At 39.4% G+C, this 12292-nt stretch overlaps 2 protein-coding genes and 1 long non-coding RNA gene across 3 annotated transcripts; 2 read left to right on the top strand and 1 right to left on the bottom strand.

The window, feature by feature from the left end:
- Positions 1-76: 76 nt before the first annotated feature.
- On the bottom strand, positions 77-1030 carry LOC145589000 (uncharacterized). The gene is made up of 3 exons (XM_081645578.1): positions 953-1030; positions 728-853; positions 77-571 (listed from the first exon to the last, which is right to left on the bottom strand). Exons 1-3 carry the CDS (start codon positions 1028-1030, stop codon positions 77-79), a joined length of 699 nt encoding a protein of 232 aa, XP_081501704.1.
- An 8958-nt stretch (positions 1031-9988) lies between these two features.
- On the top strand, positions 9989-10888 carry LOC145588999 (zinc finger BED domain-containing protein RICESLEEPER 2-like). Its single transcript, XM_081645577.1, has one exon. It carries the CDS (start codon positions 9989-9991, stop codon positions 10886-10888), a length of 900 nt encoding a protein of 299 aa, XP_081501703.1.
- A 66-nt stretch (positions 10889-10954) lies between these two features.
- LOC145588000 (uncharacterized) lies at positions 10955-11993 on the top strand. Its single transcript, XR_014101515.1, has 2 exons — positions 10955-11388; positions 11668-11993. It is a non-coding gene; the product is annotated as an uncharacterized LOC145588000 (long non-coding RNA).
- Positions 11994-12292: the final 299 nt, after the last annotated feature.

Raw genomic sequence — 12292 nt, 5'->3', positions numbered from 1 at the left:
ATTAAACTTTACATGAAATATTTCTTTAACACACTAGCGTTCCAAACATTCTTCAGGGGTACTCCTTCTAGGGTCATTAGCCGATAAGACCCTTGGCGAAGTGTTTCATATATTTGGTAAGGCCCTTCCCAGATTGTAGTGAATTACCCTCTGCATTCCCCTTGCCGGTTGCGGTCGTTCTACGCAAAACTAAATCACCATCTTCCATGGGCCGATAATTGACGCGCCGATTATAAGCATGGCTCATCCGGTTTTTGTATGCCGCAGATTTTATGGCGGCCGTCAGCCTCACTTCCGGTAGAAAATTCAATTGTTGTCGAAGCAACAAATCATTTTGACTTTCGCAGAAGTGTTGTACCCGGAAAGTAGGTAGTCCCACTTCCGCCGGAACCACTGCTTCCGAGCCGAAAGCAAGGTTGAAAGGTGATTCCCCCATAATTTCTCTTGTTGTCGTACGGTTCGCCCACAAAATCTCAGGTATCAGATCCGCCCACAAGCCTTTGGCGTCTTCTACTTTTTTCCTAACTGCCCCTAGTATCTGCTTGTTAGCGGCCTCAGCTTGGCCGTTTGACTACGGGTGACATACCGCCGCATACGCAAACTTCACTTTGTATATGCTGAGAAAGTTCTTTACCGGGCTGCAGTCAAATTGTGAGCCGTGATCAAACACCATTGTAGTCGGCAATCCGAACCGTGTAAAGATGCTCTTCCAGATGAATTTTTTTACTTCATTCGCTGTAATCTTTGCTACCGGTTCCGCTTCTATCCACTTGGTGAAGTAGTCTATCCCTACGATAAAAAACTTACGGCCACCCGTTGCCGACGTGAACGGCCCGATAATGTCCATTCCCCACTGAGAAAACGGAATTGGGTTAAGAATAGGTGTTAAATCATTTGGAGGTTGATTAATCACCGGCCCATATTTCTGGCACTTATCACATTTTTAACATACTCCATGGTGTCTGCATTCATTGTCGGCCAATAGTAGCCCCGCTTCATTGCCTCCAAGGACATTGACCGACCCCCGCATGATTACCGCAATCACCCTCGTGTATTTCTTCTATCAGCCTTGCCGATTCATACGCTGTTATACACCTTCGCAACGGTAGCGAAAACCCCCGTTTATACAACGTGCCCCGAAACATAATAAACCATACGCTGTCTTTCTGGATCTTTCTTGCCTCCGTCTTATCGGCAGGAAGGACGTTATGTACTTTGTAAGCCAAGATTTCGTCATACTATTCTCGACCTTCACCTGTACAATATACATCCTTAGGAGGATGTTCATCAATACTCCTTTCTTTCAAAATTTCTACCATAACCGTCCTCTCTAAGTCGTTAAAGCTTGAACTTGCAAGTTTAGCCAGTGCATCTGCCTGTGTGTTCATTGCTCGAGGAACCAACTTAATTTCGAAATATTCCAAACCCGATGTGACACTCTTGAGTTTTGCCACATATGCCGTCATGCTCGGCTCTCGAGTTTCGTAAGTGCCATTGAACTGATTTGCTACCAGTTGCGAGTCAGTTGTCATCTCAATACGCTTTTCTTCCGCAGATATGCATAGCTGTATCCCTGCCAACGCTGCTTCATATTCTGCCTCATTATTCGAGGCTTTGAACTTGAACTTGACAACATATTCAAACACATCTCCCTGGGGAGAGATCATAATTACTCCAGCCCCTGAGCCGGTTGAAGCAGACGAGCCGTCAACTGAAACCTTCCATGTGCCGATACCATCCTCCTCTTCATAATAAGACGTTTCTACAATGAAGTCAAACAAGGCTTAGGCTTTGATTGATACCCTTGGTTTATACGTAATAACGTATTCAGACAGTTCAATCCCCCATTTAAGCAGGCGGCCAGACGTTTCCATCTTCTGCAAAGACTTCTCTAACGGCTGATTCGTTAAAATATCAATTGCATGTGCATCAACGTAAGGACGCAACTTTCGTGCGGCCACAACTACTGCGTACGCGATCTTCTCTACTAACGGGTACCGTCTCTCGACAGCATTTAAAACGTGGCTCACAAAGTAAATTGGCAGTTGGGTTTTTCGTCGTTCTACTAGGAGCACCGCTACTACCGTCTTTGCGGACGAGGAGATATACAGCTGTAATATTTCTCCCTGTTCCGGTCTTGCGATCGTGGGTAAGGACCTCAAGTGATTTTTCACAGCCTGGAACGCCTTGGATTGGTCCTTCCCCCATACGAACAGCTTGTTCTGGCGCAAGATCACGAAGAACAGTAAGGCCTTGTCAGCTGACTTGCTGATGAATCTCGTCAACGCAGCCATTCGACCAGTGAGCTTTTGTACATCTTTTATGCACTTTGGTTCTGGTAAACTAAGAATTGCCTCGATCTTATCGGGGTTAGCGTCTATCCCTCTTTCGCTCACCATGAACCCGAGAAACTTTCCTGACCGAACACCGAACACACACTTCTCCGGGTTCAACTTCACCCGGTAACGCCGAAGAGTTTCAAACTTTTCTCTCAAATCGGCGACGTAATCTGTAGCCAAACGGCTTTTCACAATTGAATCATCCACATACACTTCTTGCATTGATGAATCTCCCTGCTTTCGGTACTCGGTTTGCCTAGGCTGTGCATTTTGCTGCCGGCTGGGACCTGGTTGAGTACGATACTAAGACAATCGCCCTTTCCTTATGAGATCTTCAATGTTCTCTTTTAATTGAACACATTCTTCGGTGTAATGACCGACATCTCTATGAAACATGCAATATTTCTTCACGTCCTGGCCCTTCGTTATCATCGGCGCCGGCCGGCTCCAATCTTCTTTATTCTGGTTTATTGAATAAATTGCCGCTCTCGGGGTATTTAACTGCGTATAGCTGCTATAACGACCCAATCCCCTTGTCGGCCTTCCAGATCTCTGTTGGCCTTGTGGTTGTAACCTGCTTACCCCACCCATCTGGGCGTTTGGGCTATTATCATTTTGCCTTCTGGAGGGTTCTGCTGACGATATCTAACGGCTCTTTTTCAGCAGTTCCTCACTTTTTATGTATTCATGAGCCTTGGCAAATGCTACCCCTAAGTTTGGGAAAGACTTCCGCGACATATATTTTTTGAAATCGTTGTCACCCAGCCCATTCATCAATGCCATCACGGCAATTTCTTGCTGCAATTCGGTATGGTATTAGCCTCGTTATTGAAGCGCCTAATGAAATCTCTGAGCGATTCCTCTTTTCGTTGCTGAATAGCCATGAGCTCGCCAGATGTCCTTTGTCTTGCACTATTACTTATGTACTGACCCGTGAACAACTCCACCAGGGTCTCAAAGCAGTCAATTGACCCCGGCTCTAAATTGGAGAACCAATCCGAAGCTGCCCCGGTAAGAGTCGTAGGGAAAACTTTACACCACACAGCATCGGTGTCGGTATATAGCAACATGTGACTCTCAAAAGCAGCTACATACCGCTTAGGGTCCCCCTTACCGTCATAAGTACAAGATGGCATCTTTATTTTCTCCATTTGTTGGTCAAGTACCTCTTGCGTGAACGGAGATATCCTGGCCTCATGATTGCCCTGGCTGTCCGCCTTTCTAATCCACTAGAAACCTCATGCCGATAAGAACCTGAATCCCCCACTTGGGCGCCTCGTGTGTTTTGGCGCTCAGCCGGTATGGTTTCTCGGCCCCGGCTCCTTGACGGTTGTTGCTGTCCCGCCTGATTGAACTGACTCTCCAAGTTCACTATTAGCGGCTTTGTCGGTACATCACCCAATATCTCCCCTGCCGTTAACTCGGCTTCCTTTCTTTTCTTAGACATAGCCCGCATGACCTTAGCCGTTATCTCTAGCTCCTCCGGGGTAAACCCTTCCATGGGATCTGGGGTTACTGCTCTATTGCGGTCAGGCGTTATGGGCATGTTCGTTGTGTTGCCGTGAAGGAGATGAGTTTCATCCTCGACCACGATTTCTGGTAGGCTGTTTACAGTTTTATTCGGGTTAGCATTAAAGATACTGTTATCATATTGCCGGTTATCAACTTCCGGTATCGGTACTACAGTTTCCTTACTTCCTTCCATGACTGTGAGAGGTCCTGTTGGACGATAGAAGTTATTACTATCCCCTCCTTCTAGCGCCAATTGTTCCTGCTGAATTATGTTTCCGTTAGTGTCCGAGGGCTAGTAATGGTTTACCGTCCAATTGCTCACCTACACAGCCAATACAGATTAGCTAGCCCGGGGGTTATCCGGGAACAACCACTCCGATGCTAAAGTCAGTACCTTTGTGAGAAGAAAGTGAAAGAAGAGAGAGAAAATGTTTTAGAGAGAGAGAGATTCTACCTTTGAAATGGGGATTTGCTTGGGTATTTATAGAAACACAACCAAGCAGGTGCCACCTATACAGATAGGTGGCACACCGACCTTGTAAATAGCAGGTGCCTATGCGGCACCAAGCAACTTTCCACGTGCCAGATGGACATGCCACGTTCCGAGAAGCAGCTGTCCACGTGGCAGAGACTGATGCCGGTAAGGACATGATTTATTCAATGATTAACGAGGGCTTAAACTGCACAACACTCTTTTACCGGCTTATGATAGATGCTACCGGTATATCCCGTACACTCCGTTTACAAACGCTGGTCACAACGCAGCTGAACAAACCTTCGACAATTCGACTCCTGAATCGCAGAAATATGTGCGAAATACGAGCACAGTGAAGTGGAAATTTTTTTGAAATTTTTTCGCAAAGAAGATGAAGGGTTAAAAGTACGAAATTTGCTATTTATACTGTCCAAATGAAGCAGTTGATGTGACATTTACTGCATGAAATCCAACTGCTGTAATAAAACGCCTTTTCAAAAACACCCTACTTTGATGACTAACACGTGCCCCATTACTTTATTACATTTTCCCGCCAAATCCTGGGGAAAAAATTTCAAATAAGCGTGAAATCGTTTTCACTCCTATTTTCGGTTTTTGTCTTCAATTGAGCAAACTCCTATCGGCAATTTGCTCACTTGGGGGGCAAATCGTAGATTTTTCCGTCTTTAATTGAACCAAGTCCTATTGGCAATTTGCTCACTTGGGGGGCAAATCGTAGATTTTTCCGTCTTTAATTGAGCCAAGTCCTATCGGCAATTTGCTCACTTGGGGGGCAAATCGTAGATTTTTCCGTCTTTAATTGAGCCAAGTCCTATCGGCAATTTGCTCACTTGGGGGGCAAATCGTAGATTTTTCCGTCTTTAATTGAGCCAAGTCCTATCGGCAATTTGCTCACTTTGGGGACAAATCGTAGATTTTTCAGTCTTTAATTGAGCAAAGTACTATCGTCAATTTGCTCACTTGGGGGGCAAATCGTAGATTTTTTTGTCTTAAATTGAGCAAAGTACTATCGTCAATTTGCTTACTTGGGGGGCAAATCGTAGATTTTTTCATTTTCTCATCATTCTTGTATGGTGTATTATGCATACCAGCACCGTTTTCCATCACAAGTGAGCAAGTTAGTTTTACTAACGTCCTCACTTGGGGGGCTAGTTGTACGGGATATACCGGTAGCATCTATCATAAGCCGGTAAAAGAGTGTTGTGCAGTTTAAGCCCTCGTTAATCATTGAATAAATCATGTCCTTACCGGCATCAGTCTCTGCCACGTGGACAGCTGCTTCTCGGAACGTGGCATGTCCATCTGGCACGTGGAAAGTTGCTTGGTGCCGCATAGGCACCTGCTATTTACAAGGTCGGTGTGCCACCTATCTGTATAGGTGGCACCTGCTTGGTTGTGTTTCTATAAATACCCAAGCAAATCCCCATTTCAAAGGTAGAATCTCTCTCTCTCTAAAACATTTTCTCTCTCTTCTTTCACTTTCTTCTCACAAAGGTACTGACTTTAGCATCGGAGTGGTTGTTCCCGGATAACCCCCGGGCTAGCTAATCTGTATTGGCTGTGTAGGTGAGCAATTGGACGGTAAACCATTACCAGCCCTCGAACACTAACGGAAACAGAATTCAGCAGGAACATAAGAGAACCATGAAAAGGGAGAGACCGAGAGAGTATACATAAAGGAAAGAAATTCATACACCGATATTCAAAGTAAGACAACTCACATCGAGAAATTAAAACAAGCAGATAAATTAAAATCAGTATGCCTAATACTAATGAACAATTTTAGACAAATCGTGATAACTTTAAGGCAATAAAATGAAAATTTTCCATTTTTAAGTTTGCAGTTTCTAATTGGAAATTTTGAGACATCATGTAGAGGAAAACAATCAGAACTAAAAACAGTTGCCCTTTTTACCTCTTAGTTGAGATGGACAAATCACTCCATCTCAAAAATCAGTTTATCATTACCTGAGTACCTACTACCTAGTGTAAAATGACATGAAAATTATGATTTGTAAAATCAACAAAAACCACTGTAAAATTGCATGAATTTGATTATGAGAGAGCTTAAATCAACTTTATGACTGAGTTAACTTATTACTAGAGGTGTCAATCGGTTTTTCGGTTTGGTTTTCGGTTTGGTTTATCAGATTTTGGATTGTAACGGATCGGTTTATAACGGGTTTAAATAATTAACGGGTCGGTTCAGTTCGGTTTTAAATAAAATCGGGTCAGTTCGGTTTGGATTTTTTTAACTATGGCTTCTATTCGGGTTCGGTTCTAATCAGATCGGCCTGTAATCGGTTCGGGTCATAATTGGTTCGGGTTGAATTCAATAGTTTGAAAATGGATTTTTTCGGTTTTAAGCAAGTTTCGGGTCAAAACAGATCGGGTCCTAATCGGGTCGGGTTGTAATCGGTTCAGGTCATAATCGGTTCGGGTTAACTTTTTCAGTTTGAAAACGGGGTTTTCCAATTTAGAACGGTTTTCGAGTCAAAACAGATCGGGTCCTAATCGGGTCGGGTTATAATCGGGTCGGGTTATAATCGGTTCCGGTTGAACTCAGCCGATTTAAAACGAGTTTTGGTTCAAAACAAATTGGGTTAAATCCTAACTCACAAAGTCACAATTAATTAATAAGGATCATAAAACAAGTTGGGTTGATTGAATAGTGAGTTAAACAAATCAAGTGAGTTAGGATATAATTGAGCAGGTTATGAAGAATTGGGTAAAATCCTAACTCACAAAGTCACAATTAATTAATAAGGGTCATAGAACAAGTTGGGTTGATTGAATAGTGAGTTAAACAAATCAAGTGAGTTAGGATATAATTGAGCAGGTTATGAAGAATTGGGTAAAATCCTAACTCACAAAGTCACAATTAATTAATAAGGGTCACAAAACAAGCTGGGTTGATTGAATAGTGAGTTAAACAAATCAAGTGAGTGAGGATATGATTGAGTAGGTTATAAAGAATTGGGTTTATTAGGTCATATAGTACATATAACAAGTTATGACTCATACATTTATACTCATACACGAATTCAAATCAAATGACTTAGGTTACGACTCATACACGAATTCAAATCAGATCAAATTAAAATCGAGTTATGAGTTAAACAAGTTAGGTTGAATAGGTAACGAAAATTAGAACAAGTTGAAATTTGGTTTCAGTCATAAATATGCTCGGTTAATTAATATGAGTTAAAAATAAGTTGGGTTAATTGAATAATGAGTTGAAATGAGTCAATTGACTCAAGTCATAATCAAGTCTGGTCATATAGATAATGGATTTATCGAGTCATAAAATATTGAAATGTACGGGTACTAAACATGTCAAAATTGAATAAAGGTTTAAAGACAACATTGATCGAGTAATGAATTAGAACGAATTGAGTTGTAAACTTGTAATTGGTCAGGTTATAAACACGTTATATATTTATAGTAATAATTATAATTTATACTTTAATTTTATTAGTTATAGACTTGAATTTATATTTTGTTTTAACTAGCAAGTTAGTAAGTTACTAATAACAGTAAGCTAGTAATAGTTAGTTAGTTAGTTTGTTATAATCTCTTTAATAGTATTAAATTGAGTTATAATTCATTAATTCTCATTGGCCACTCGATAAAAACACGGATTAGAATCCATACCCCCTCATCAAAACACCCTCACAACCGCTGATTAAACTCATCTTTAATCCAATGGCCTTATTCATCTTCCCAATAATGAAACCTAATACGTAGTAAAAAAAAATCCCCTCAAAAAAAAAAAAAAAAATAACCTAATAAAAAAAAAACCCTAATCAAAATCGGTAAACTTCAACTCTGCTTCAATTTTTTTTCATTCAAACCCTATAATCACGGTTATCCTCTTCAACTCTCCTTCAATTATAACTTTAATAGCACGGTTCATCACCAATTCACCACCCAATCAGGCGATCAGCAAGAACTCACAAGGAACGCGCCTCCGCTACCCACCAATACGCAGGTAATAATTGAACTTTGAAAACCCTTTTTCTTGTCTCTTCTTTGTGTTGCTAAATTTTGCTTGAATCTATAAAAACCCAGAAGTAAATTCTTGAATATAATGCAATTTTATGTAATTCCCACAAAATTTGGTAGTGAAAGTAAATTTTGGGTCTTTGAGACATAATGTCGAACAGGTGGTGTGCATATTGTATTAGATGTATACATGAATTCTTAGGTTTTAATTTGTGACAGCTTTAAGTGATAAATTAATTACATGTTTATAGCTTTAAGTGATAAATTTGGGTTGCTCAAAACAGGTTAGTCATTGTGAATAAGGAGCCCATTGCCGGAGAAGTGGTGCGGTATGCTCTCAAAACAGAGGGGTGGCAGCGTGTGTAGTTGTGTACAAGAGAGTGGTAGGTTGAGAGGGGGAGGGTGTTCGCTGGGATGTTGGGTGATGTGAAACAGAGAGCATTTGATTTTTATAGCTAGAAAGAGAATAGGTAGAAAAATAATATGTTGCATCATCTAGAAGTAATACAAAGGTGGGTTGTGGGTATGTAAAGTAAGTCCAAGGAGAAATTAAAAATGATGTGATAAACTGATAAAAGTGATGATACAAAGTTTTCAATGAATTGAAATAATTAAGATATAATGAGTGGCTGGAAACATGAAGCCATTTTGTGGAACCTCTTCATCTTTGTTGTATCCTATGTACTATTTATTTATTTTTATTTTTTATTATTTATTTTTTTATTTATTTTTTTTGTAGAAATTTAATCTTCAATGTAAATTTTATAACACCTGAAATACTTTGGAGAAATGAAATTTTGACGATTAAATAACTAATTTTATGTCCTTTTTCTGGTTTTAAAGTGATGGATGGTCAAAATGAATTTGATGATGAAAGAGACTCATATTTTGAAACAATGGAGTCTCAAAATCAAACAGTAGAGAACCAATGCGCTACTGTCACTCCCCCAAGTTTACAAGTTGCTAAAGGTAGAGGCCAAGTGTCTAAAGGTGGACGAAGATCAGATATTTGGAAACATTTTGTTATGAGTGAAATTCTTGATGGTAAAATACCTAAACCAGGTCAAAAACCAACTACCACTTATGCTACGTGTAACTATTGTGGAGCACTTATCAAAGCAGAATCTGGCATGGGTTCTTCAACATGTAGACATCATTTTAAGATATGTCCTCATGCACCTAAAGAGGAAATAGATTCTGCTGATCAATTTTCTTTTGATCAAAAAATTTGGTTGAGTAAGTGGGCTAAAGCTGTTATTTGTCATTCATATCCTTTGCGAATGGTTGAGCATAAATATTTCAGGGAAGCAATTTCTTACTTGAATAAGAATGTAAAACATGTTTGTAGGAACACTGTTCTTAAGTATTGTATTGTTGAGCATGACCAATTCAAAGCTTTGTTGTATGATACTTTGGGTAAAATTAGTAGCAAGGTTAGTTTTACTTGTGATTTGTGGACTGCCTGTACTAATCGCGGCTACCTTACTTTGACGGCTCATTATGTGGATAATGATTGGGGTCTCAAGTCTCAAATACTGAATTTCAGATATTGTCAACCTCCCCATCTGGTTTAGAGGTGGAAAGATTTGTCTTTAATTTGATCAAAGAATGGAACCTTCAAAATAAAGTTTTCAGTATGACCGTTGATAATGCCCGTTCTATGGATGTGATGGTTGGCTTTCTTAGGAAAGATGTCACGAATTGTTCTCCTCTTCCTTGTGGAGGCAAATTTTTCCATGTTCGCTGTTGTGCTCATGTCTTGAATCTAATTGTCAGAAAAGGTTTAGAGTTTGTTGATGAAATTGTTGATAAGTTGCGTGAAGTGGTGAAATATATTGATGGCTCTGATTCTAGGCTCACTCAATTTGAGCTAGCTGTTTCTGAGGTTGAGTGTGTGTCTAATGGTAAATTGCGCCTTGATGTTGTCACTCGTTGGAATGCCACATACTTGATGCTTCAAAAAGCTTTACAAGCTAAGCTTGCAATCAAAAGATATATCAGTAGGTTTTTGGGGGTTGATTATAAACTCACAGATGATGAGTGGGAGACTATTCAAAATGTTTGCGACTTTCTCTTGCCATTTTATAACATTACCACTTTGTTTTCTGGTTCTCAATGTCCTACTTCTAATTTGTATTTTGAGAATGTGCTTCTTATTGAGTATTATATCACCGAAGCTCATAAAGACCTTAAGCTTGCGCCTATGGCATCAATGATGTTGGAGAAGTTTGAGAATTATTGGGAGGATTATTCTTTAATTCTTTCAATTGCTGCTGTTCTTGACCCTCGTTATAAGATTCAACGTGTGAGGCAATTATACAACTTGTTATACGTTGGAGAGGCTGTTGACGCAAAGGTAAAAAGGGTAATGGATTCTCTTATTGAAATGTATTCTTTCTATTCTGCTCAACAACCTACTTCTAGTTCAAGGGAAAAATCCAATACACCATTTAATGAATTTAATAATGGTGATGATGATGGCGGTAGGTTTCTTGCATTGTCGGCCGCATATAAGGTGAATATTTGTTTTAATTAGTTTATTAATGATTTTGCATGTCTTATCTTGTATTAATTGATTAAAATATTTTTTGTCATTATTTTAGAAGTGTGGTGCTACCGATGATGATGATGATTCAATGGGGAGCCTAACTGTTGATCTTGATGCTTATTTGGCCCTACCTCGAAAAAAAGTAGCAAAGGGAGAAAAATTTGATATTCTCCAGTTTTGGAAAGGACAAGTTGAGTTGTATCCTACATTATCTCGTGTTGCTAGAGATGTTTTGGCCATTCCTATAACATCTGTTGCTTCTGAATCTTCATTTAGCATGGGAGGTCGTGTTTTGACGAAGTATAGGAGTGCTCTTCTTCCCAAAAATGTAGAGATGTTGGTAACCATTCAAAATTGGTTTCTTGATTATGATACCGATATTGATGAAGATGTTCTTGAAATTGGTAAAGAAGTGTCAAATGAAACTGATAGTGCAGCATCAAATTAGTATTTTGTTGTCTCTTCCACTTGGTGCCACTAACTTGCTGGTTATGCTCTTGTTTCCTTTTTTCTTTTTTTTTTTTTTTTTTTTGGCTTTTGCTCTACTTTTTTTGCCATGGAATATTTATGATTTCTTATGTTAGTTATAGTTATGATTTCTTATTCACATTTTATTTTAGTTACTCCGTCTTTAATTTTAGGGGAAGAGATGTTTGCTTTGTTTTACACCGTGTTTTTTACTCTTTAAATTACTTCTTCCTAGGGAAGAGTTAGAGTTGCAATTGAGCAAGGCACGTACTTATACATCTGTTGATCTTGATGTGCAGCTGATTTTTTGGTTGAGGTTCCTGATGCATCTGTTTCTGCTGCTATTTTTGGTTGCTGCTACTCCACTGCCTTGTGGATGTTCCTCTAGTGATTGAGTGTGGTTGCTGCTGCTGCTCGACTGCATTGTGGATAATTTTTGCTTTATATAATTTCTGCTTAGTTTTCTAAAGTAAATTTGCTAAGTGGTTGGTGTTTTTGTTTACTGATTTGTGGATCTTACTACTACCTAATAAACAGGTTACTATTGTCACAGGACTTCGTATAAATTCTATGGTTGATACACTCTTGTTTTGAGAGAATCTGATACTTGGGGACCTTGTGTTTTTGATCTGTCACCAAAAATGACAAAGAATTGCTTTATTTATCTACAATGAAAGTCTTAGAACTCTTTAAACTGAAGCTAATGAGAGCCATTCATTTGTGATTTAGCCTTCATCAGCCATTAGGCATTAGATTATTCAGTTACCAACTTACCATACATTGACAAAATTAATTTTTCATAGGTGATTTTATTAATATGTTACTAGTTTTGTTTCACCTCAAGATACTTTAGTTACACTTTACTTAGTTTCTCAATTTACTTTAGTTAGTCTCTCAATTAACTTTTTACTCTTACCAAGTTAA

Source organism: Chenopodium album, chromosome 17, assembly GCF_948465745.1.
Source record: "Chenopodium album chromosome 17, dcCheAlbu1.1, whole genome shotgun sequence".
In the NCBI taxonomy this organism is placed as follows: Eukaryota; Viridiplantae; Streptophyta; class Magnoliopsida; order Caryophyllales; family Amaranthaceae; genus Chenopodium; species Chenopodium album.
This window is presented reverse-complemented; position numbering and strand designations above follow the sequence as displayed.